The sequence below is a fragment of the Mustelus asterias genome, chromosome 22, assembly GCF_964213995.1.
Source record: "Mustelus asterias chromosome 22, sMusAst1.hap1.1, whole genome shotgun sequence".
NCBI lineage: Eukaryota > Metazoa > Chordata > Chondrichthyes > Carcharhiniformes > Triakidae > Mustelus > Mustelus asterias.
This window is the reverse complement of record NC_135822.1, coordinates 57,701,934-57,728,364: the sequence shown is the minus strand read 5'-3', so window position 1 is coordinate 57,728,364 and position 26,431 is coordinate 57,701,934. Positions and strand designations below refer to the sequence as shown.

The 26,431-nt window shown below is 49.6% G+C and overlaps 1 protein-coding gene across 2 annotated transcripts; it reads left to right on the top strand.

The window, feature by feature from the left end:
* Positions 1-646: 646 nt before the first annotated feature.
* Positions 647-26,431, top strand: vdac3 (voltage-dependent anion channel 3). 2 transcript variants are annotated; one of them, XM_078239293.1, is made up of 9 exons: positions 647-809; positions 4,757-4,828; positions 9,657-9,706; positions 13,300-13,452; positions 15,193-15,245; positions 17,704-17,931; positions 19,582-19,732; positions 24,300-24,357; positions 25,933-26,431. In XM_078239293.1, exons 2-9 carry the CDS (start codon positions 4,762-4,764, stop codon positions 26,022-26,024), a joined length of 852 nt encoding a protein of 283 aa, XP_078095419.1. In that variant the 5' UTR covers positions 647-809; positions 4,757-4,761; the 3' UTR covers positions 26,025-26,431. The 2 variants fall into 2 exon arrangements, with proteins under 2 accessions (XP_078095419.1, XP_078095420.1); XM_078239294.1 differs by having other exon boundaries at positions 692-809; positions 4,761-4,828.

Below are 26,431 nucleotides of genomic sequence, written 5' to 3'. Positions count from 1 at the left end.
AGTTGCCAGTGGGTGAGAGGTGCCAGTGGAGTGTAGTTGCCAGGGGGTGAGAGGTGCCAGTGGAGTGTAGTTGCCAGTGGGTGAGAGGTATCAGTGGAGTGTAGTTGCCAGTGGGTGAGAGGTATCAGTGGAGTGTAGTTGCCAGTGGGTGAGAGGTACCAGTAGAGTGTAGCTGCCAGTGGAGTGTAGTTGCCAGTGGGTGGGAAGTGCCAGTGGAGTGTAGTTGCCAGTGGGTGAGAGATGCCAGTGGAGTGTAGTTGCCAGTGGGTGAGAGGTACCAGTAGAGTGTAGCTGCCAGTGGAGTGTAGTTGCCAGTGGGTGAGAGATGCCAGTGGAGTGTAGCTGCCAGTGGAGTGTAGTTGCCAGTGGGTGAGAGGTACCAGTAGTGTAGCTGCCAGTGGAGTGTAGTTGCCAGTGGGTGAGAGGTACCAGTAGAGTGTAACTGCCAGTGGAGTGTAGTTGCCAGTGGGTGAGAGATGCCAGTGGAGTGTAGTTGCCAGTGGGTGAGAGGTACCAGTGGAGTGTAATTGCCAGTGGCTAAGAGGTATCAGTGGAGTGTAGTTGCCAGTGGAGTACTGACCAGAGGGGGCAGTGCAGCTGGAGGCTAGGCTGGGACGTATCCGCAGGGCCGGGGCAGCCGGACGACGCAGGCGCGCTGCGCAATTCCCGGCCGTCCGGGCGCAGGCGCAGTGAGCTGTAACCCCCGCCATCCGGCGCAGGCGCAGTGCTGCCGGCTCTCTCCTTCACGTTGCCCTCTCGGAGCGGCGGCTTCGCGCGGATCCCATCGGCAGGAGACATCGAGGCTGCAGGTAGGAGCGGCTTCGCCGGGGGTGCGGGAACACCAGGATCCGGGAGCCACACCGCAAGGAGCGGGCCTGGGGGCCGAGGCCTTGTCCGGGCCTTGGGTGGGTCCCGCCGCCGCCTCCCGGGTCACTGAGCGGGAGGGTGGGGCCCGCAGGCCCGCCCAGCCCCGACCAGCCCCGACCTCCGCTCAAATAGTGGAAATGTAGCCCAGGAATAGAGAGACACATCAATCTCATCTTTATAATGTTGGAGCTGCTGAAGGACCTGTCTCCCCCTCACCCCCCCCTCCAGAATAATGACCCCCCCTCTAGAATAATGACCCCAATATCACCCTGACCCCCCCCCCCGATTAATGACCCCAATATCACCCTGACCCCCCCCCCCGATTAATGACCCCAATATCACCCTGACCCCCCCCCCCGATTAATGACCCCAATATCACCCTGACCCCCCCCCCCCCCCAGAATAATGTCCCCAATATCACCCTGGCCCCCACTCCAGAATAATAACCCCAATATCACCCTGGCCCCCACTCCAGATTAATGACCCCAATATCACCCTGACACCCACTCCAGATTAATGACCCCAATATCACCCTGACCCCCCCCCCCCCCCCCCCCAGAATAATGTCCCCAATATCACCCTGGCCCCCACTCCAGAATAATAACCCCAATATCACCCTGGCCCCCACTCCAGATTAATGACCCCAATATCACCCTGACACCCACTCCAGATTAATGACCCCAATATCACCCTGACCCCCCCCCCCCAGAATAATGTCCCCAATATCACCCTGGCCCCCACTCCAGAATAATGACCCCAATATCACCCTGACCCCCCCAGAATAATGACCCCAATATCACCCTGGCCCCCACTCCAGAATAATGACCCCAATATCACCCTGACCCCCACTCCCCCAAGAATAATGACCCCAATATCACCCTGACCCCCCCCAAGAATAATGACCCCAATATCATCCTGACCCTCCAGAATAATGACCCCAATATCACCCTGACCCCCCCCCAGAATAATGACCCCAATATCACCCTGACCCCCCCTCCAGAATAATGACCCCAATATCACCCTGAGCCCCCCCTCCAGAATAATGACCCCAATATCACCCTGACCCCCCCTCCAGAATAATGTCCCCAATATCACCCTGACCCCCCCTCCAGAATAATGACCCCAATATCACCCTGACCCCCCCTCCAGAATAATGACCCCAATATCACCCTGACCCCCCCTCCAGAATACTGACCCCAATATCACCCTGACCCCCCCCCCAGAATAATGACCCCAATATCATCCTGACCCCCCCTCCAGAATAATGACCCCAATATCACCCTGTCCTCCCCCCAAGAATAATAACTCCAGTATCACCCTGACCTACCCAGGCCCAAGAATAATGACCCCAATATCACCCTGACCTACCCTTCCCCTCCATTAATCAGATAATAGTCACTGCTTGGCTAATGATCACAAAGGCTTGAAAAGTTACTGTTGGGAAATGGGCAACATTAGATTCAAGATCCATCTACACTGTCCCCCTCCCCCCATCAAACACTCCCAGGACAGGTACAGCACGGGGTTAGATACAGAGTAAAGCTCCCTCTACACTGTCCCCATCAAACACTCCCAGGACAGGCACAGCACAGGGTCAGATACAGAGTAAAGCTCCCTCTACACTGTCCCCATCAAACACTCCCAGGACTGGTACAGCACGGGGTTAGATACAGAGTAAAGCTCCCTCTACACTGTCCCCATCAAACACTCCCAGGACAGGTACAGCACAGGGTCGGATACAGAGTAAAGCTCCCTCTACACTGTCCCCATCAAACACTCCCAGGACAAGTGCAGCATGGGGTTAGATACAGAGTAAAGCTCCCTCTACATTCTCCCCATCAAACTCTCCCAGGCCAGGTACAGCATGGGGTTAGATACGGAGTAAAGCTCCCTCTACACTATCCCCATCAAACACTCCCAGGACGGATACAGCATGGGGTTAGATCCAGAGTAACGCTCCCTCTACACTGTCGCCATTAAACTCTCCCAGGACAGGCACAGCACGGGGTGAGATACAGAGTAAAGCTCCCTCCACACTGTCCCCATCAAACACTCCCAGGACAGGTACAGCATGGGGTTAGATACAGAGGAAAGCTCTCTCTACACTGTCCCCATCAAACATTCTCAGGACAGGCACAGCAAAGATTTGGTTCTAATCTGTCTGTGGCTTACTCAGCCTCTGAAGCAACTACTTCATTGAGGCTTCATCCTGTGGCAGTTTGGGTAACATTGACTGTTGGTATTGAATGTTGGGCAGTCCTGGGTTGTATCGCCCTGTTGGATACCAAATTGCTGCCAAACCTTACAGTGAATACAGAGGCACAGATACGTACCATAGAAGTCCCTTAGAGCTGGGTTTGAACTGGGGGTCACTGCAGTCTTCCACACATTCTTCATTTACTATTTAAATCTGCTGTCACTGGCTGAAACTCTACTATAGTTTGTTTTTTCGACATGGATGCGTGGGATACCTCTCAGCCTCTGCCGTTTGCCAGTGTGTTTAACTTAGACTTTGATCCCACTGCTGGAATGATTGAACAAGGGCACGCCTGAGTAAAGAGATTTCACATACATACAGAAACCTTCGTGAAAGTAGTGACACTATTATCTCGGTTACGCTTGGTTTAACATAAGTCTAGAAAAGTATAATCATCACTTGCTAGTTGGACAGAATATTGAGGTCTGGCGAGGAAGGTGGGTAGCTCGTCGAAATGGCAGAGCGCTCAAATGGCTGAGTTCTTGGGAGCAGGCTGTCTTGCCTCTTCTGGAGGGTTGAGGTGCTGGAGTTTGACTTGCTGGGTGAGGCTCAGAGATGGAACTGACCGTTTCTCAGTTGGGAGGTGTGGGCATTGCTCAAGTCGGCTTGGAGCTTGGACGCCATTGGGTTTCACTTTAGCAGGGAAAAGCCCATTTGCTGAGCAGAAAGAGTTGATCAGATATTTTGACTTTAGGCCCATCGCATTAACATTAGTCCAGCACTGGGGTGAGGTTTAGGTGTGCCAAGTTACCCTGCTGCAAAATGGCGGATTGTAATCATAGCTGCACGGGTAAAATTATACTGGTGCTGTGTCATGGAAGCACAAATCAGTGACTGGTGTGCGAGAGGCAACTTAGTCGAAGTGTTTAATACAGAGCTTTGTTCTGTATGGGTTAATGCGTGCTGCTGCCGTACACGGAGGAATCGGCATTTTTTTTAACGAGTTGTACTGTTTGGTCACAACTCCCTAGTGGATTGATTAAGGTTCATTGGTACTGGAGTTCAGACGAATGAGGGGGGAATCTCATAGAGACTTATAAAATTCTAACATGACTAGACAGGTTAGATGCAGGGAGGATGTTCCCGATGGTGGGGGAGTCCAGAACCAGGGGTCACAGTCTGAGGATTCGGGGTAGGCCATTTAGGACGGAGGTGAGGAGACATTTCTTTACCCAAAGAGTGGTGAGTCTGTGGAATTCATTACCACAGGAAATAGTTGATGCCAAAACATTGAATGTATTCAAGAGGCGGCTGGATATAGCATTTGGGGCGAATGGGATCAAAGGTTATGGGGAGAAAGCAGGATTAGGCGATTGAGTTGGACGATCAGCCATGATCGTGATGAATGTCGGAGCAGGCTCGAAGGGACGAATGGCCTCCTATTGCTCCTATCTTTTATGCTAAGAGAAGTTTGTCAGTATTGAGAAAGATGTGATATGTGCCACTCAGAGCATTCAGCTTTGTCAAGTCACTGGGGAGCTATCTGTGAATCTTAAATTCTGGAGCCTTACCATGACAAACAATGAGCTCACGACGCGCAGTATTATTGCTGTTGTGACTGGTCAGTATCTCCTGTTAGGCTATGAAAAGTTCTGTGCTCGCAGGCCTAATGATTTTGTCTCCTTTCCAAAGACAGGATGTCTGTGCCACCATCATATGCAGACCTGGGCAAATCCAGCAGGGACCTCTTCAACAAAGGATATGGTGAGCAGTCTATTTTGCCCCGTGAATTATTTAGAAACTTGTATCCAAGGTTATGCATGAGCTGGGAATGTCATCAATTTGGTTTTGTGAAGTGATGGATGGAAGCATGAGAATCGGACCGCTCCTTCCATCTGAAAAAGAAATATAATTTGCATTCTTGCAACGCGTTAACATGTGGAATAGAATTCCCTACTGTGCAGAAGGAGGCCGTTCGGCCCATCGAGTCTGCATCGACCACAATCCCACCCAGGCCTTATCCCCGCCACCCCACGTATTTATCCTGGTCATCCCTTGACACTAGGGTCAATTTACTATGGCCAATCCACCTAACCTGTACATCTTTGGACCGTGGGAGGAAACTGGAGCACCCGGAGGAAACCCACGCAGACACAGGGAGAACGTGCAAACTCCACACAGACAGTGACTTGAGGTTGGAATTGAACCCGGGTCCCTGGCGCTGTGAGGCAACAGTGCTAACCACTGTGCCACCCGCAAAAGCGCCTTTCAAATCTCTCATAATGAAGGGCGGTGATCACTCTAAAGTAGGAATTTCTAACCCTTGAATACAAATGAAGAGTGGGCTAAATTCCCAACTGTTCCTATAACATTTCATGCTCCAAGTAAACACTAAGGGTGATAAAATGCTGCATTGGGGAACCTTTGGGACTGGGAGCACCGGTGACAGTGACGCACCCAGCAGTAGGATCGGACCTGTGCTAGAAATGATAGCAATGGGAAAATCACGACTCCCAGTGACTCCCCAGGCCGGCTCAGTATGTGTTCTGTGGTTTTCACACACTTCTGGTTCTTGGATTTCAGTTTGTTGTTGAAACTCAGGTTTCTGATGTTATTAATCAGCTGTTTGTGACTCTTAATGCCTGTTTCGGGACACCACACGTAACCTCTCCCTCTGGCCCCCTCCTTTGCTACCCAGGGAAAGCTGCTCTCATGTACGAACTGCAGCCAGACTAATCTTGAAACCTGTTTCATGTTTGCGGAACAGGGGTTAGTCATTCCACCCCGTGGAGCTTGCCTCCAGCACCTCATTGGAATTGGCATCTTGATGTTCTTGTTGCCTAGGTAACTGCCTGGCTCCCTTTGAGACAACTCAATTGATTTTGCGTCTGAGACAGTGTATGGCGAACATATTCTTGGACTTGATATCAAGCAGTTAAAATGGAAAGCAAAGATTTTATCTTTTCTCTCACTTCCCCTTTGAAGAGGGAGAAGTGTTTCCTTCCTGTTCCTATCATTAGGTTAAATGTCTCGATCAGATTATCCACTAACTTTTTTTTATTCATTTGTGGGGCATGGGCGTCGCTGGCTGGGCCCAGCATTTATTGCCCATCCCTCGTTGCCCCTTGAGAAGGTGGTGGTGAGCCGCCATCTTGAATCGCTGCAGTCCACGTGCTGTGGGTTGACCCACAATGCCGTGAGGGAGGGAATTCCAGGATTTTGACTGCGAAGGAGCAGCCGATATATTTCCAAGTCAGGATGGTGAGTGGCTCGGAGGGGAACTTGCAGGTGGTGGTGTTCCCCATGTATTTGCTGCTCTTGTCCTTCTAGATGGAAGAGTTTGTGGGTTTGGAAGGTGCTGCCTAAGGATCTTTGGTGAATTGCTGCAGTGCATCTTGTAGACACTGCTGCTACTGAGCATCGGTGGTGGAGGGAGTGAGTGTTTGTGGATGGGGTGCCAACCAAGCGGGGCTGCTTTGTCCTGGATGGTGTCGAGCTTCTTGAGTGTTGTTGGAGCCGCACCCATCCAGGCAAGTGGGGAGTATTCCATCACACTCCTGACTTGTGTCTTCTGTGGGGAAATAGAACCTACCTTGAACCTAAATGATTGCCCCTTACCGCAAGTACACTAACAATTCGTTTGTTAAGTTTCTGCAAGCCCAGAGTATCAGGATTGCCAAAAATAAAATCACAATATTGCAAATGGGGTCTAAACAGTGCTCTGGAGTAATCCGATGTTGGTGAAGCCGAGCAATGATTCATCTTGTTGAATCGTTTTGCACACTTTTAATAACTGGTACTTGAGGATTCCTGTTCATTGATCCCTTTGTTCGTCCAGTCCCTGCCCCCATAACACTACCCTATTTGGATTATTCTCCCATTTGACCGTTTGTACATTGGACTGCAGTGGCCATCTCTTCACTTACCTGCCCTATTGAAGTCTTCAGTGATTGGAAGAAGTCTGGTCGCTCGAACATGAGAGTCTGCCTTTTTATTCCATTCTTTGCATCCTACACCCATTCCTCTCCCAATCTAATTCTAATTCCCATCAAAGACATGATTCGCCTCAATTTTAGCGAGCATCGTATTGTTGGGATCCTAGTCAAATGTCATTCATTCATCCTCCTTCCACCATGCACCAGTTCAGTCATTTTGCCCTGGTCCTAGCTATTACAAAGGCGAGTTGACTCTCCTTGTATCAGCCTACACCTCTCCAAGTGATTACTGACTCACTCAGTCCCCAACTCTGGTCAGTTTTTCTGTGATTGACATCACGTTAATTATTTTTCCCTCTAATTTCTTCATTTGCATAGCAGACATGATCGTACCCAATCTTGCTTTTGTTCTCTTAGATTTATTCACCCTCGCTGAAAAGAATGGGCAGAAATGTTAAATGAGTGATGAAATCCAGGCTCTCTGGTGCCTTCAGTTGGGAGAATAAAGCTTTATGCAGTTTGGGGGTGATAGAATCCTTACAGTACAGAAGGAGGCCATTCAGCCCATCGAGTCTGCACCGACCACAATCCCACCCAGGCCCTATCCCCATAACCCCATGCACTTACCCTAGTTAGTCCCCCTGACACTAAGGGGCAATTTAGCCCGGCCAATCCACCTAACCCACACATCTTTGGACTGTGGGAGGAAACTGGAGCGCCCGGAGGAAACCCACGCAAACACGGGGAGAAGGTGCAAACTCCACACAGACAGTGACCCAAGGATGGAATTGAACCCAGGTCCCCGGTGCTGTGAGGCAGCAGTGCTAACTCACTGTGATAGTTATGATCCTTGGGTAGTACTTTCTTATTCCAACTACTCACTATTCTTCACAGGCATTATTTTTTAAAAGTTCTATTTTGTTTTACAAATGGCATTCTTTTTTTTAAAAATATTTTACCTGCTCTCCTTTGCTCCAGCAACGCTAACAAGGACGAGGCTGCTGTTTCTATCCTGTTTCTAACAAGGACGAGGTTGCTGTTTCTGCTCTGGCTTCTGTTTTCTTGCATTGATCCAGGGGGCAATTGATAGCGCTCTCAGCCCCAGGGAAGACACATTGGTATCATTGCTCTTTATCTGAACTCCGAGTGGCAAGATTCAGTTACTTCCTGCCAACCAGGCTCCGCAATATCACCCTTGATCAGAGAGTGAGGCGAGGGACTAACTCCCTGCTCCCCATCCCCTATTTAACAAACTAATGTCCCACTGGGTAATGAAGCAACTCTCTGTCCTTCCTGAGTTTTGAAGGCAGCTGGATAGTGACTGTCTTGGTGTGGCTTTTCTCCTGATTTGTGACATTTGGCCTGAATGTTGACATTGAGAAGGGGAAAGAGGATTAATTTGGACAGAATATTGAGCCTGATTGATCAGAGCTGGAGCAGTCGCTGAGTGCTTTATGCTCAGTTAAGACCACGTGAAACAGTTTCGGGCTCAGTAATTCCTTCCAGTCAGTGGCAGTTGTGCTGATGTAACCATTCCTAATATAGTAGCAGTAACCTATCTTCTTGCAGAGAGGGATGCAGAGTGACGCTTGGTTTTCCAGCCATGCCGAGTGACATTATAAACCATTCATACAAGGTATTCTGTCATTGCCCAGTCGAGCTCTCCCCTTGCAGTGTTAGAGATTGCCAAGGACTTGGAATTCAGGGGGGACTCAGTGGCGGCTTTTGGCTGGGATCGATTTGTGAGCAGAACTTAGCTGGGGAGCCAGACTCTCTACAGAGCCCTGTGGTATTTGCAGCATGCACGGTGTATTTTTGTCACTGGGATTTAAATCAGGTGTATCATGCTGTTTATTTGAAATGTGAAAATCACCCCACAGGGCTATTCTTGGCTGAGAATGGAGGGAGCAAATCAAGCGAGCCAACGCCGCGTTAAGTACTGATAGGGTCGAGGCTGTCACTGGGGGTGGGAGCAAGTTGTCTGGAAGAATATACAGCATCAGAGCATGATGAGAGTTAGACTTCATTCATTGTCTTGGGCTAAGTGATAACTTTGACATATGTTGAATTCTCCCCCCACCCTCAATTCAAGTGGGAGGCACGGTGGTGCAGTGGTTGGCACTGCTGCCCCACAGCGCCAGGGACCTGGGTTCAATTCTCGGCTTGGGTCACCGTCTGTGTGGGATTCTGCACATTCTCCCTGTGTCTGCGTGGGTTTCCTCCGGGTGCTGTGTTTTCCTCCCAAACTCCAAAGATGTGCAGGTTATGTGCATTGGCCGTGCTAAATTGACCCTTAGTGTCAGGGGGACTAGTATGGGTAAATGCATGGGGTCATGGGGATAGGGCCTGGGTGGGATTGTGGTTGGTGCAGACTCGAGGGGCTGAAAGGCCTCCTCCTTCAATGTAGGATTCTACTCAACTCCTCCCCTCATTCACTGAGGTCACCTCCGTTTCCTTCGCTGCTTGGGTTGCTAAAGGATTGATTTTGTATCGAGTAGTTGGACTTCCATCCAGGAAAATGTGCTGATGTAGGTGAGTTTTTGTTTCTGGTATTTTCTCATCGGTTTAAGTTTTGCAGGACTCGCTCTGGTGTCTTCCTGAAGCTGTAACGTTCTCAGTGCTGACTTGTTCTAACTTGTTCTCCCCTCGTTTGTTAGGGTTCGGTCTGGTGAAGCTGGAACTCAAGACTAAATCATCGAGTGGAGTGGTAAGTGTTATAGTTGCAGGGCAGCAGAAGAAGGGGGGGGGCAAGTTTGTTTTGAGGCATCGACAACAGTAAAAACTCACCAGAGCGTAGAGGGCAGCATTGTTTTAATCAGGGATGAGAAACGAGATGAAAAAGATACAATAAAGGTTCACACCGCACGTCGGTGATAGACAGGCTGATGGCCATGATGCTTCATCTCTCAAGGTTTCTCCACAGCCTGCTAGGGTTGCTGTTGATAATGGGTGGCTGGCGAGGTGTGATGCTAAGATCATTAATCGGAGCAGTATTGGACCATTTGAGCCTGCTCTGCTATTCCGCAGGCTGCACTGCTTTGTGGGGCCTTAACCCACTTTACTGACTGCCTCATCTGCCCCTGCCTCAAATATATTCAGTGACCCAGTCCCCACTGCTGTCTGTGGAGGAGAATTCCAAAGGCTGCTAACCCTCGGAAAGAAGGAATTCCGGCCCGGCTTTTTAAATGGAACACTCCTTCTTTTGAAACAGTGTCCCCTGGTTCTAGATTCCTCTCCGAGATGAAACGCCCTGTCGGGGTCCACCCTGTCAAGGGGTGGACGTGAGCCGAAAGAGAAGTGGCAGAGCACGAAGGAAAGGGGACAAGTCCTCCCTCTGTCCGACTATCTCTCGGGATTTTCCACATTCATGTTCTTTGAACCCCAATGCGTAAGGGTCTAACCTGCTCAACCTTTCCTCAAGACAATTCCTTCATTCCAGGAATCGGCCGAGTGAATTTTCTCTGAAATGCGGCTACATCCTTCCTTAAGTAAGGGGACCGGAGCTGTGCACAGCACATCGGGTGCCCTCTGCAGCTGCAGCAAGACTCATCCCCTCATGAGAAAGGCCAGCATTCCATGTACCAAGTTGTCTGAGAGCTGTGTGGGCGCTGTTAGAAAGTCTGGGAGAAAATAATTCTGAGCCACGCACACGTTCAGAGGTGTCAAAGGTTCTGTCAGACTCTTTTAATATTATCGCTGGCATCTAATCAATACGTTCAGACTGAACATTGGGTGTCTTTTGTAGGTGCTTTTCTTAAAGCAACAATCCTCGTCTGTGCTTTCCTGATCCTTTTAAGTAAAATTTTCCCCAGCGTTTGCTGTTAAGAGTTTCTTCCATGTAGAAGGAACTCGCTCTGAGAAATGTAATGGCCACACTCTGAGGGATTGATGAAGTGGGGCCCAGTGTTAATGAGTGTGCCTGAGACATTCTGCTGCATGTCCAGTTGTTGAGCACTATACTGACAGCACTCAGTTCTATGCTCACATCTGCTATACTGTACGCTGTCTGTCAGTACTTATGTGGAGACCTGATCTTGCCAGCTGGATTCTAACACACTTCCTTCCTCTTTGCTTCCTCTTTCCTGCTGCTTGATCCTTCCTGTGCTGGATTGCTCCGTCAGATGGTAAGATAGCCTGAATCCATGTGCCTTCTCTCTCTCTTTCTGCCTCTGTCTGTCCTTCTGGTTCAGCTTTAACAAGCACAATGTCTGGGTTTGAGGGCCGTTTAATTGTTTTTGTCTGGTGTAGCAAGCTTTGTGTTTGCGGTCCTTTTCTTTACAGCGGCTTGTCACGAGGAACTGATGGTCCCGGGAAGCGGCGAGGGGAATGGAATAAATTGGAAGGCTTGTTCATTTGTACAGTTTAGACTTTTTATTCATTTGGGGTGTGCGCTGTTTCTAAAAGTAATTTTCAGGAGGGGGAATAAAGTTAAAGTTTATTTGTTCGTCACAAGTAAGGCCACTGCAATGAGGTTACTGTGAAATTCCCCTAGTTGTCACACTCCGGCGCCTGTTCGGGTTACACTGAGGGAGAATTTAACACCTAACCAGCACATCTTTCGGAGTGTGGGAGGAAACCGGAGCACCCGGAGGAAACCCACACAGACACGGGGGAGAATGTGCAAACGCCACACAGACAGTGACCCAAGCGGGGAATCGAACCCGGGTCCCTGGCGCTGTGAGGCAGCAGTGCTAACCCACTGTGCCACCGCGCCGCCCCCATATGAGGGATGAATATTCCCTGAAACAAGACTGATCGATGGAGTTGATGTATCTGGTGGAAATCTAGTTTGTTTCCTTTTGGGATTGAATCGTTTATATCAGATTGCAGGGTGGCTGGTTCCCCTCCTTTACCCCATGTGTGCTTATCCATGGCCCTGCTCCTTGTAGATGAGACTGTAAATATTCAGTTATTGCAGCTATTGTATCTGAGGCCATTGGGAGAGCTCCGTGTCACTCTTTGTATAGACTTGCCGCACTTTATTCTCTTTCCTAACCGGAGCGGCACTGACGACGTTCCCAGTGTATTGACCCTGCTGTTGTTATCCTGTTCCACACTCCGGCTTTGTGTTCTTGGTCTTTCACCTTGTGAGAAGCCGGAGCAAACGGCCGAGACTCTGCACAACACGCGTGAGAGTAATGGTCACGTTGTACTGCAGAGGATGAAAGCTGTGTATTGTTCTACAGTTCCCATTATAGTGCAAGGCGGCTGCACTCAGTTTACAGTGGTGTTTGGGCAACTTGTGAGAAAGGTGTGACTTTTGACGGGTGGCACAGTGGGTTAGCACTGCTGCCTCACGGTGCCAGGGACCCGGGTTCGATTCCTGGCTTGGGTCACTGTGTGGAGTCTGCACGTTCTCCCCCCTGTGTCTGCGTGGGTTTCCTCCGGATGCTCCACTTTCCTCCCACAGTCTGAAAGACGTGCATTGACCTGAACAGGCGCCGGAGTGTGGCGACAAGGGGAATTTCACAGTAACTTCATTGCAGTGTTAATGTAAGCCTTACTTGTGACGAATAAATAAACTTTGAAACTTTTTCTTTTGTGAATGACACAAGCTGGATGGACGAACGGTGACGCATCCAAAATTGTGATCGAAGCGTGGAGAGTCGGTATAGGTTGAGAGTTCTCGGTGAGCAGAGCTTTCTGAACGAGCTGCCTCTAAATTCCCCTTTCCTACAAATGGAAAGCTGGTAGGAAAATAAATCTCAAATCCCTTAATCTCCTTAAGCCACCTCCATCAAATCAGGCTGACACGTGAAGAACAACCACTTGGGTGAGCTACTGTAAGGGCGTTGGTGAACATGGAGCTATATCTGCAGCTGAGCTGGGGAGCTGCCGCGTCGATTATCCAGTCGTTGTTCATACTTAGCATGTTACTAATTGTTGTGTCGCAATGCTCCTTCAACATTTAATAACTGGGAAAAAAAACACCTTGCAGACTATTCTGACCTGATCACTGCTGCGTTTTTAGTCGATGTTGACCTGTAAATCAATCTCCCAGGGTCCCATGTCTTAACTTGCAGAAAGCTGAAGTGAACCTAAAAATCCAGAAAACCTGCCGAGCTTGGGCTTGTTTCCGGTCAAGAAGCCCAACGGCAAAAGTTCAATGTTTTATTGACGGAGAGGGAGGAAGGAACCTTTCAATTGCTGAAGTTATTATTAATAACTTATGGTTGACTCTTGATAAGCTGCTTCTATATTTACAGTTTTGTTTTGCGTTTGATAGCACCGTCAAAGGGGTTGGGGGGGAGGTGAGTTTTGCAAGATTGATCCGATTTCTCCACCCGCTTCCTTCCTCAGGAGTTTACCACCTCCGGGTCTTCCAACACCGACACAGGCAAAGCAACGGGCAGCCTGGACACCAAATACAAGCTGAAGGAGTACGGCCTCACCTTCACTGAGAAATGGAATACCGACAATGTTCTAGCCAGTGAGATCACCATTGAAGATCAGGTAGGTGCTGCGGGGAGTGTGTGCATTGGAGCCCAGTGTTGGGGAGGGTAGCTTCACAGAAGGTTAACGTGTCCCGTGCAGTGGGAATGGTTTTGTACAGTGCGCCGTCTGCCAACGATTCAACCTGAGGCTGAAGTGAGCATTGGGCCACTTGTTCTACTTCCCTCTGAAATATTCGCCGATCGCTGGCCCCCAAACATGCCCGAGTCCCACTGGCCTCCCTCCCCCGCTGATCCCGACTGCAGAGTGGCAGCTAGGACCCCCACCGATCGTACCCCAGAGGCCCCACCCCCATGGCACTGTCATGCCTGGTGGGCGGTGGGCAGTGCCAAGGTGCCCCCAAGTATTGGCACTTTGCCCCTCGGGCAGTGCCAGGAGGCCCAAGCTGGCAGTGGCAAGGGGGACCCCAGCGCCAAACCCTCTGTGGGGGGGGGGCGGGGTCTTGATTATATTCTCCACTCCCCGCTGGAGTGAACCACTCCTGGTGGTGGTGGCGGTGGGTGGGGGGAAGGAGATACTAGCGGTCCTGGAGATGTCAGTCCCAGGTCCGCTAATGGCATGGAGATGATGTGTAAATTAGCAGCAGCATACGTTATGCAGCTCTGTGCCGATTTCCAGCGCGGAGCTGAAGGCTCCGGATATCTGGCACTGGGAGATGATATGTAAATGACTGACTGTCGGATATCCGACGCTGGGAGACGCACTCGGGGCCCGGACGCCCAGCGCAGATCACGTGAATCGGGCGCCGCTTGAATCTCCGGGCCCACTGTGCTAAAAACTCAGGGCAGCGGGATGGGAGAATCGCCCCCACTGTTTTAGTTGTGGTTAGATTTTGATGTATATTGTTGTTGTAAATACTATTTGAAGTGTTGGTCACACAGAGTGAGCAGTATTGTTTTTGACCAGTGTCTGGTGGGAACCTGGATCTGTTTTGTTTGGTTACAGTGCTGTGATTGGGAGAGAGCGAGAGCGTGTTAAACTTCCGTGGCTGGGGTTTAGGAAGGGAATCCTTCAAGAATAAAAACCAAATTTCCATTCCTATAGAATCGCTCAAGTTATTTGCAGCTGGTGCAGTACTTCTGAAGTACAGGAAACACGGCAGTGATTTTAGTACACAGCAAGCTCCCACAAGATATAAAACAAGATCACTCCTTTGGGTGACGTTGGATGAGGAACAAGACTCTACGAGAACACTCCTGCTCCTCGTTAAGGTGCCCTGGGATCAGGTCCATCCATCCGAGCAGCGTGAGACTCAGTTTAACGTCATTGAGGCGACACGGTAGCACAGTGGGTTAGCACTGCTGCCTCACAGCGTCAGGGACCCGGGTTCGATCCCCGGCTTGGGGTCACTGTCTGTGTGAAGTCTGCACGTTCTCCCCGTGTCTGCGTGGGTTTCCTCCGGGTGCTCCGTGGGTTAGGTGCATTGGCTGTGCTAAATTGCCCCTTAGTGTCCTGGGGTGCATAAATTAGAGGGATTAGCGGGGTAAATATGTAGGGTTACGGGGATAGAGCCTGGGTGGGATTGTGGTCGGTGCAGACTCGATGGGCCGAATGGGCTCCTTCTGCACTGTAGGGATTCTATGATTTCTAAGCGCCTTAGAGATTACAGAGGTTATCCCAATACAAATGTTTAACATGAGCAAATCTATTTGATAAATATTGGTTGAAGGTAGCATGTGTTTAAATAGTTGAAAGACGGCACATAAGCACTAACCTTCCTTTGGTCTGCTTTCCACACAGCTTGCTAAAGGACTGAAACTGACGTTTGACACAACATTTGTACCAAATACAGGGTAACGTTCATTTTCCTTTGGTTTTGCCTGTGGTGGGGGATAAAGATTGGGAAGTTTACCCAATGCTTAAGTGTGCTAACTTCAGTCTGCCTAGGGTCACTGTGCTTGTGTGAATTTCCTTAAGGAGACCGAAGTGAGAAGGAGAGTGGAGGAAAACTTGTGACAGAGTGGAAAACTAATCTGGATGTTGCTGGATGTGAGAGAGCAGTGGTATGGGCAGCACAGTGGGTGAGCACCGCTGCCTCACAGCGCCAGGGACCCGGGTTCACTCCCGGCCTGGGGTCACTGTCTGTGTGGAGTTTGCACTTTCTCCCCGTGTCTGCGTGGGTTTCCTTCGGGTGCTCCGGTTTCCTCCCACAGTCTGAAAGACATGCTGGTTAGGTTCATTGACCTGAAGAGGTGCTGGAGGGTGCTCCGGTTTCCTCCCACACTCCAAAGATGCGCGGGTTAGGTTGATTGGTCGTGCTAAATTGACCCTAGTTTCAGGGGAATTAGCAGGATAAATGTGTGGGGTTATAGGAATAGGGCCTGGGTAGGATCGTCATCAGTACATACTCGATGGTCTGAATGGCCTCCTTCTGTACTGTAGGGCTTCTATGATTAACATTGCAATGAAGTTACTGTGAAATGCCCCTAGTCGCCACACTCTGGCGCCTGTTTGGGCCAATGCACCTAACCAGCATGTCTTTCAGACTGTGGGAGGAAACGGGAGCACCCGGAGGAAACCCACGCAGACACAGGGAGAACGTGCAGACTCCGCACAGACAGTGACCCAAGCCGGGAATCGAACCCGGGTCCCTGGCGCTGTGAGGCAGCAGTGCTAACCACTGTGCCACCACTATGTGGCTGGTATGAGGTTTTGGTGATGCTTCTGTTGAGAATTTGCCTTGTACCAAGATCGAGCATGGTGGCGACGGTGTTTACATGACATCTTTAACATCATGAAGTGTACCATAGGAGCGTTACAGAATAATATTTGCCATTGAATCACATAAGGAGATGTGAGGTCAGATGACCAAAAGCTTGGTCAAAGAGTTTTAAGGAGCGTCTTAAAGGAGGAAAGCAGTGGGGCAGTTGAGAATTGATAATGCACCAGAGACCGGAATTAGAGATAAAAGCAAATTACTGTGGATGCTGAAATCTGAAACCAAAAGAGAGAATGCTAGAAAATCTCAGCAGGTCTGGCAGCATCTGTAAGGAGAGAAAAGAGCTGACTTTTCGAGTCCAGATGACCCTTTGTCAAAGCTCATTGGAATTAGAGAAGTGTAGGTATCTTGGGTGGCTGTGGGGTTGGAGGAGATTACAGAGATAGGGAGGGATTTTAAAAGAAGATTGAGAATGTTTAAATCATGGCTTGACTGGGAGCCGGTGGAGGCCAGTGAGCACCAGGGCGATGAAGGAAAGGGACTTGGTGCTCTTCAAGAAACCGACTGCAGAGCTTTGGATGACCTCCGGTTTACGGAGAGGAGGATGTGGGAGACCAGCCAGGAGTGCGCTGGAATGGTCGAGTCTCGAGGTAGCAAAGGCATGGACGAGGGTTTCAGCAGCAGACTGAACTGAGAAAGCGTGAGCTGAGCGATGCCATGGAGATAGACATAAGAGAGGTGAATGAGTCTATCCCTGACTCTGCTGCAGCAGTGAGTGCAGGTGGAGATTGGCTCTTGTTCGGCTGGTATTCAGTATCTTGGCCTCAGTGAGACTCTTGTGCGGAGGCTGGTTTGTGGGGGCTTTAGCTGCTGTGATGCCAATGATGGATCCCAGTAGGTTTTTGCTATAATGCTTTAATCTATAGCTTTACGGTCACAGAAGCTGATGTACACACTCGTATTGGATTCAAGTAAAAAGTAGGCAGAACTGAAGAAGAACTCTGTGATCTACTCTGGACGGATTGATTATTCCTTTTAGGGAAAGCCAGAGAGTGACAGAACCTCCTGGGACAGGGAGAACAAAGCAGAGACTTCCCTTCAGTGGTTTCTTCCTCAGCATCACTGCTGGTTTTGTGGTTGAAGGAAGCTGTCGGTGTGGAAGTGGTTTCGTTGCTGCTGCAATCTGTTAAGAGGCTAAGGAAGGAGCTGCCTGTCCAGTGACCCTGGCCTACAGTCCAAAGATGTGCAGATTAGGTGCATTGGGCATGCTAAATTCCCCCTCCGAACAGGCGCCAGAGTGGCGACCAGGGGATTTTCGCAGTAACTTCATTACAGTGTTAATGTACTTGTGACTAATAAATAAACTTTTTTTAAAAAAAAGAACAGGTTCAGACTGGGCTCCGATGCCCTCCTATGGTTGGAGAGCGGGCTGACACTGTCTGGACCTGTGCTTGACAAACGGGCTACATGGGGGAAATATCTGTGGCACTGCACTTCAGCGAAGAATCAAAGCCTTGCTGGAGAGTTGAGGGGGCAGTGTCAGCTCCATATTGTGACACGCCTGCTGTAAATAAGATGTTGTTTGTCCGCAGCAAGAAGAGTGGGAAGCTGAAGACTGCCTACAAGCGGGACTACGTTAACCTGGGCTGCGATATTGATTTTGACTTTGCTGGCCCCACCATCCATGCCATGGCTGTGCTGGGCTACGAGGGCTGGCTCATCGGGCACCAGACAGCCTTCGACACGGCCAAATCCAAGCTGGCACAGAACAACTTCTCTCTGGGCTACAAAGCTGGGGATTTCCAGCTACACACCCATGTGTAAGTATGTCAGAGAACAGGGGCAGCCAGTGTTAAAAGCAAGATTAAAAAGTAGAGCTTTTCGCAATCGCGCTTCACGATTAAGTACTTTTTGAAGTTCAGTCGTGTTGAAACGTGGCAGGCGATATGCATAAACTTCCACCGATTATCTGTTTTTTTTTTAAGTTAGTTGAGGAGTGAATATTGACCGAGGCACCAGGAACTCTGCTTCAAATTATTCCTCTGGAGTTTTTACATCCACCCGTCATCTGCCCCGAAAGATGATAGTGACAGTGCAACATTTCCTCAGTATGTACTACAGCATTGACCTCAATGTTTGTACTCGAGCCCTGGAGTGGGGCGGCACGGTGGCACAGTGGGTTAGCACTGCTGCCTCACAGCGCCAGGGACCCGGGTTCGATTCCCGGCTTGGGTCACTGTCTGTGCGGAGTCTGCACGTTCTCCCCCCCGTGTCTGCGTGCGTTTCCTCCGGGTGCTCCGGTTTCCTTCCCACAGTCCAAAGATGTGTGGGTTAGGTGGATTGGCCATGCTAAATTTCCCCTTAGTGTCAGGGGGACTAGCTAGGGTAAATACGTGGGGCTATGGGGATAGGGCCTGGACGGGACTGTGGTCGGTGCAAACTCGATGGGCCAAATGGCAGCCTCCTGCACTGTAGATTCTGTGATTCTAACCTGGAATCTTGTGACTTTGAGGCAGTTACCCACTGAGCCACGGCTGATGCTGTTAAAGGGTTTCTAATCTTCTCTTTAAAGGGTAGGTACAGGAGAGGGTAGGTACGAGAGGACACAGGTTTAAGGTGCTGGGGGGTAGGTACAGGGGAAATGTTAGGGGGAAGTTTTTCACACAGAGGGTGGTGGGCGAGTGGAATCGGCTGCCGTCAGTGGTGGTGGAGGCGAACTCAATAGGGTCTTTTAAGAGACTCCTGGATGAGTACATGGGACTTAATAGGATGGAGGGTTATAGGTAGGCCTAAAAGGTAGGGATATGTTCGGCACAACTTGTGGGGCCAAAGGGCCTGTTTTGTGCTGTAGTTTTCTATGTTTCTATGTAACATGTGTAATTTTAATAATACTCTTCATCTAATCCTATCAATCATTCTGTTTGCTGTCTTCGGGGAGGTGATGGCCTAGTGATATTATCGCTCGACTATTAATCCAGAAACTCAGCTCATGTTCTGGGGACCCGAGTTCGAATCCTGCCTCAGCAGATGGTGGAATTTGAATTCGATTTTAAAAAATCTGGAATTAAGAATCTACTGATGAAACCATTGTCGGAAAAGCCCATCTGGTTCACTGATGTCCTTTTGGGAAGGAAATCTGCCGTCCTTACCCGGTCTGGCCTACATGTGACTCCAGAGCCACAGCAATGTGGTTGATTCTCAACTGCCCTCCAAGGGCAACTAGGGATGGACAATAAATGCTGGCCCAGCCAGCGACGCCCATGTCCCACGAATGAATAAACCTTTTCAATATTTTATGATGACTATAACTGTACACAGTATTTCAGGTTTGGCTGCATCCACACAGTGATTGTAGATGATAATTGGGTAATATTAGGAGGTTGCTGAATCATGGGGAACCTGTTTTTCAGCAGTTATTAGTTTTAATGGACACTCCTCCATTCAAATCCCCTTTCTGGCTTACCTCCCAGAAATGATGGTGCTGAGTTTGGAGGCTCGATTTACCAGAAGGTGAACGACAAGGTGGAAACGGCCGTGAACCTGGCTTGGACTGCTGGCAGCAATAACACTCGCTTTGGGATTGCTGCCAAGTACCAGATCGACACTGACACCTACATATCTGTGAGTAACACCCCCTGCTGCGATCTGGTCAAACATCCACCAACAGAAAAGGGCAGGGCTAGCTGGAAAGTGGGAGATCTATGAAGAGAGTTGAGACCAGGTTGAAGGGGAAGACGTTAGCAGAGCCATAGAGAAAGGACAGGCGAAGTGGGACTCATCGAATCGCTGGTTCAGCACCAGGGATGGTGGGCCAAATGGCCTCCCACTAACTTGGTGAGATTGACTCTGATTTTAACAGTTTGTGAAAAGGGGTGGCTGTGGAAGCATGCAATATTAAATGGTGTGTGCAAAAGGAATGGAAAGTGATTTGATTTATTATTGTCACATGTATTGGGATACAGTGAAAAGTATTGTTTCTTGCGCGCTATACAGACAAATCATATTGTTCATAGAGAAGGAAATGAGAGAGTGCAGAATGTAGTGTTACAGTCACAGCTAGGGTGCAGAGAAAGATCAACTTAATGCGAGGCAGGTCCATTCAAAAGTCTGACAGCAGCAGGGAAGAAGCTTGAGTCAGTTGGTACGTGACCTCAGACTTTTGTATCTTTTTCCTGATGGAAGAAGGTGGTAGAGAGAATGTCCGGGGTGCGTGGGGTCCTTGATTATGCTGGCTGCTTTTCCCGAGGCAGTGGGAAGTGTAGACAGTCAATGAATGTGTGGCTGGTTTGCGTGATGGATTGGGCTGCATTCACGACCTTTTGTCATTTCTTGCGGTCTTGGGCAGAGCAGGAGCCATACCAAGCTGTGATACAACCAGAAATAATGCTTTCTATGGTGCATCTGTAAAAGTTGGTGAGAGTCGTAGCTGACATGCCAAATTTCCTTAGTCTTCTGAGAAAGTAGAGGTGTTGGTGGGCTTTCTTAACTATAGTGTCGGCATGGGGGGGACCAGGACAGGTTGTTGGTGATTTGAACACCTAAAACCTTGAAGCTCTCGACCCTTTCTACTTCGTCCCCGTTGATGTAGACAGGGGCATGTTCTCCTCTACGCTTCCTGAAGTCGATGACACTCTCCTTCGTTTTGTTGACATTGAGGGAGAGATTATTATTGCTGCACCAGTTCACCAGATTCTCTATCTCATGCAACAGTCATAGAGCTCTGTCGAACAGAAAAAGACCCTTCAGCCCATCACGTCTGCGCTGGTCAAAGACAAATCACCCAACTATTTTAATGCTTTAAGAATTCTGCGCCCTCTAAGCCTTTCACACTCTGCCTATCCCAATTAATGTTGGGGAAGTTGCAATCCCCTACTATTATTACCCTATTGTATTTACACTTCTCTGAGATTTGCCTACATATCTGCTCATCTATCTCTCCTGACTGTTTGGGGCCTATCGTACACTCCCAGCAATGTGATTGCCCCCTTTTTGTGTTTGAGTTTCACCCGTATGGCCTCGTTGAGGAGCCTGCTAAGATAAAGTCGTACCTCACTGACTGTTACACCACCTTCTCTTTTACACCCCAGTCTCGCCTGAGGATTCCATATCCCAGAATATTATGCTGCCAGTCCTCCCTCAACCACGTCTCTGTGATAACAATATCATATGCCCATGTGTTAATCAATACCCTCAGTTCATCTACCTTACCCGTAAGACTCCTTGCATTAAAATAAATGCCATCAGCCATGGCATTTTCTCTTAACATGTCTCTTTTTTCCTTCCAAACTGAACTGGCTTCTCTTCCATATTTAGCTGTGCATCACCTACTGTATCTCCACTCTGCAACCCAACCCCCTGCCATAGGGCAGCACGATGGCACAGTGGTTAGCACTACTGCCTCACAGTGCCAGGGACCTGGGTTCAAATCCTGGCTTGGGTCACTGTCTGTGCGACGTTTGCACATTCTCCCCGTGTCTGCATGGGTTTCCTCCGGGTGCTCCGGTTTCCTCCCACAGTCCAAAGATGTGCGGGTTGGGTGGATTTGCCATGCTAAATTGCCCCTTAGTGTCAGAGGGACTAGTTAGGGTAAATGCATGGGGATAGGGCCTGAGTGGGATTGTGGTCGGTGCAGACTCGATGGGCCGAATGGCCTCCTTGTGCACTGTAGGATTCTATAAATTAGTTTAAACCTCCTCGACTGCACTAGCAAACGTCCCCACAAACACAGGTCCCATTCTGGTTCAGGTTCTTCCTTTGAATCCACAGAGTCATGTGGAAAACAAAATGAAGTTCGGCATCTTTCAAGATAACAGGCATAGTTATTCAAAATACAAGCTGATGCTCCGTTGGGGGTGAGCTGTCAACAGATACTTGATAAAAAGGCGAGACATTTGACTTTTATTGAGCATCTGGGATAGGGCTGAGACCCTGGGGAGATGAGGGACTGTTTAAAGTTAAAGTAAAGTTCATTTATTAGTCACAAGTAAGGCTTTCATTAACACTGCAATGAAGTTACTATGAAAATCCCCTAGTCGCCACACTCCGGTGCCTGTTCGGGTTACACTGAGGGAGAATTTAGCACCTAACCAGCACGTCTTTCGGACTGTGGGAGGAAACCGGAGCGCCCGGAGGAAACCCACGCAGACATGGGGAGAACGTGCAAACTCCGCACAGACAGTGACCCAAGCCGGGAATCGAACCCGGGTCCCTGGCGCTGTGAGGCAGCAGTGCTAACCCACTGTGCCACCGTGCTGTCCATCACGCTGTGCTGGGGGATGTGGCCTGTGTTCTGGGCTCACAGCCTGTCTCACCAGGCACCGTCAGACTCTCAGCACCTCTCGAACCATTTGGCAATGCCTTCGGTCAGCATAGCGGACCTCATTATGCAGGCGAGCTGGGTGATCAGTTTGTGAATAAGCCCTCACTGACAATACCCGTCATCCGAGGGCTGATGCCCGCAAAACTAGGCGGAGCCGCCTTGGTACCGCTGCGGTGTGTCGGCCCTCCTCACACTGGAGCTGAAACTAACCTGACTGGAGGTGAGCACAGGAAGTTCAACCTAGCTGACACACAAAGGTGATGGAACTGGCAGCAGCAGGCTGCTGCTACCGTTTTTCTATTCTAAATGGCGGGACACCGGAGAGAAATGAGACTGAATCGAGCCTCAAAGATTGAATTGGAGACAGCGCCTAGGAAATAGGGAGGAAGAGGAATTTCAGCATTATATACTGTTAAAAATGGACTGCACTGAATGGTTTGGACTATTGGGCGGCATGGTGGCACAGTGGTTAGCACTGCTGCCCCTCACAGCGCCAGGGACCCGGGTTCGATTCCCAGCTTAGGTCACTGTCTGTGCAGAGTCTGCACGTTATCCCCGTGTCTGCGTGGGTTTCATAGAACATAGAACAGGACAGCACAGAACAGGCCCTTCGGCCCACGATGTTGTGCCGAGCTTTATCTGAAACCAAGATCAAGCTATCCCACTCCCTATCATCCTGGTGTGCTCCATGTGCCTATCCAATAACCGCTTAAATGTTCCTAAAGTGTCTGACTCCACTATCACTGCAGGCAGTCCATTCCACACCCCCAACCACTCTCTGCGTAAAGAACCTACCTCTGATATCCTTCCTATATCTCCCACCATGAACCCTACAGTTATGCCCCCTTGTAATAGCTCCATCCACCCGAGGAAATAGTCTTTGAACGTTCACTCTATCTATCCCCTTCATCATTTTATAAACCTCTATTAAGTCTCCCCTCAGCCTCCTCCGCTCCAGAGAGAACAGCCCTAACTCCCTCAACCTTTCCTCATAAGACCTACCCTCCAAACCAGGCAGCATCCTGGTAAATCTCCTCTGCACTCTTTCCAGCGCTTCCACATCCTTCTTATAGTGAGGTGACCAGACTGCACACAATATTCCTCCGGGTGCTCCGGTTTCCTCCCACAGGCCAAAGATGGGCGGGTTAGGAGGATTGGCCATGCTAAATTGCCTCTTAGCGTCCAAAGATGTGTGGGTTAGGGGAATCGGCCATGCTAAATTGCCCCTTAGTGTCAGGGGGACGAGCAGGGTAAATACATGGGTTATGGGGATGGGGCATGGGTGGGATTGTGGTCAGTGCTGACTTGATGGGCCGAATGGCTTTCTGCACTGTAGAATTTGATGATTCTATACATGCACACCACTGAGCTCCGTGCACTTGGTTCTGTGGGAGATCTATGTCAGTAAAGCAAATAATTGTCATATCATCACTCGCTCATCTTCAGCTGAGGGCTGGAGGATAAACTGGTTGGTTGAAGAAAGTTCCCTTCGACTGAGCCATGAAACCCAGGTGGCACAGCGGTTAGCACTGCTGCCTCACAGCATTGGAGACCCAGGTGCAATTCTGGCCTCAGGTCACTGTCTGTGTGGAGTTTGCACATTCTCCCTGTGTCTGCGTGGGTTTCCTCCGGGTGCCCCAGTTTCCTCCCACAGTCCAAAGATGCGTGGGTTAGGTGGATTGGCCGTGCTAAATTGCCCCCTTAGTGTCAGGGGGATTAGCTAGGATAAATACATGGGGTTATGGGGACAGGACCTGGTGGGATTGTGGTTAGTGCAGGCTCGATGGGCCAAATGGCCTCGATCTGCACCGTAGGGATTTTATGATACTATGATTTCTCTGTTGTTTATACTTGTTTGTTCTGTCCTAGACCAAGGTGAATAACTCCAGCCTCATCGGACTAGGATACACTCATACCCTCAGACCAGGTATGTACAGAACTGCCTCTTAGATTCCCAATGCTTTAAAATGCCCCTCATTAATAATGGAGCTCTGTGATTTCCTTCTCTGCTCTGGCCTCACTTGGCTTCAGTGATGGCTCACATTGTATTCAAAGTAAGTCCTCTAATGTGTTGGGGGGGGGAACAAGAACACCTTGCCCCACTCAGTCCATTCCTGATGCTGCCTTTGGGTTGCTGTTCTGCTGGACACGGGCCACCCTCTATACCTTAGTGAGTGACCAATGTCTGCCACCTTCTAACATGGCAGAACAGACAGGTGACAGCTGAGTCCATTCAGATCTCTGCTCACTTTGTGGAAAGCGTAAGTGGGTAAACCTTCCCCTACGCTGCTGCTCAGCACAGGGGTTCTCGAGTGGACAATCGCTGCTGTAATCAGCTAACTTAGCATCGACCCCTGCTGGAACCTGGCAAGAGACTAAAGGAGAGTTAAAAGGGGCGGTACGGTGGCACAGCACTGCTGCCTCACAGCCCCAGGGACGTGGATTCAATTCCAACATCGGGTCACTGTCTGTGCAGAGTTTGCACGCCCTCCCCGTGTCTGCATGGGTTTCCTCCGGGTGCTCCAGTTTAGAACATAGAATTCCTACAGTGCAGAAGGAGGCAATTCGGCCCATCGAGTCTGCACCGACCATAATCTCACCCTAACCCCATAACCCCAGGCATTTACCCTAGTTTGTCCCCCTGACACTGAGGGGCAATTTAGCACGGCCAATCCACCTAACCCACACATCTTTGGACTGTGGGAGGAAACCGGAGCACCCGGAGGAAACCCACGCAGACACGGGGGAGAATGTGCAAACTCCACACAGACAGTGACCCAAGCCGGGAATTGAACCCTGTTCCCTGGCGCTGTGATGCAGCAGTGCTAACCACCGTGCCACCCTAGGTTTCCTCCTATACTCCAAAGATGTGCGGTTTAGGTGCTTGACCATGCTAAATTGACCCTTAATGTCAGGGGGATTAACAGAGTAAATATGACGGGTTGCAGGAATAGGACCTGGGTGGGATTGTGGTCGGTGCAGACTCGATGGGCTGAATGGCCTCCTTCTGCACTGTAGGGATTCTATGATGTGTCGATGGGATTCAGATCTGTTGGAGCATGGGGCTGCTTCTACCTAAGACCTTTCCCTGCAGTGTCTAGAATGGAGAAATGATTTCTGCAAAACGGTGCTTGGCATGCTTGCCTGGAGTACAGAACGGAGGAAGTGTTTGTGTATGTGCAGGGTGAACACAGTAAGAGTTTTAACACCAGGTTAAAGTCCCAACAGATTTATTTGGTAGCAAATACCATAAGCTTTCGGAGCTCTGCTGACGAAGGAGCAGCGCTCCGAAAGCTTATGATATTTGCTACCAAATAAACCTGTTGGACTTTAACCTGGTGTTGTTAAAACTCTTACTGTGTTCACCCCAGTCCAACGCCGGCATCTCCACATCATATGTGCAGGGTGGCAGCCCCGTGGCGTGATCGGTGTGTATGTTCCGATTAATAGCCCACTTTGCTCTCTCATGTGCTCATTCTCTGTCTCTCTCTCACGCACCTAGGTGTGAAGTTGACACTGTCTGGACTGATTGACGGGAAGAATTTCCATGCTGGGGGTCACAAGGTTGGCATGGGCTTTGAGCTCGAAGCTTAGTACGGCGGAGGGAATGGTAACGACTTTTGGGTTAGCTGCTAAATGGTGACAATAAAACGCCCCCTCTCCTCCAGGACAAGGCACAGAAGAATCATGAGAGTATTTGGCCTTAAATTATCAATGTCGATCGGAATAGCCAGCCTCTCCTTTTGGGGGAAAAGCAAGCTTGGATCTGAGTCCTCAGTACTGGATCAGTTTGCAAGTCAACACTACACGAAGGTTGTGCCATTGCCAGATATTAGTGTCCTAAATTATTTCCTGGAAAAAAAAAATCAAGCTTTAAGTCATGTATTACAATCACACGTTTAAATTTCTTTTCTGTGTGACTGCATGTGATAGAGAATTTCATTACCATTTTTAAAATCACTTTGCTGTATCAAGAAAATAAAAGGAAATGATTGAATTTA

What these genes read in the sequence shown, in the direction of transcription:
- vdac3 (XM_078239293.1), top strand. Translation starts at nt 4,762, where the DNA reads ATGTCTGTGCCACCATCATATGCAGACCTGGGCAAATCCAGCAGGGAC. An exon ending in AGATCACCATTGAAGATCAG is followed by an intron (nt 13,453 to 15,192) that starts GTAGGTGCTGCG and finishes CTTTCCACACAG; the next exon opens with CTTGCTAAAGGACTGAAACT. An exon ending in ACACTGACACCTACATATCT is followed by an intron (nt 19,733 to 24,299) that starts GTGAGTAACACC and finishes GTTCTGTCCTAG; the next exon opens with ACCAAGGTGAATAACTCCAG.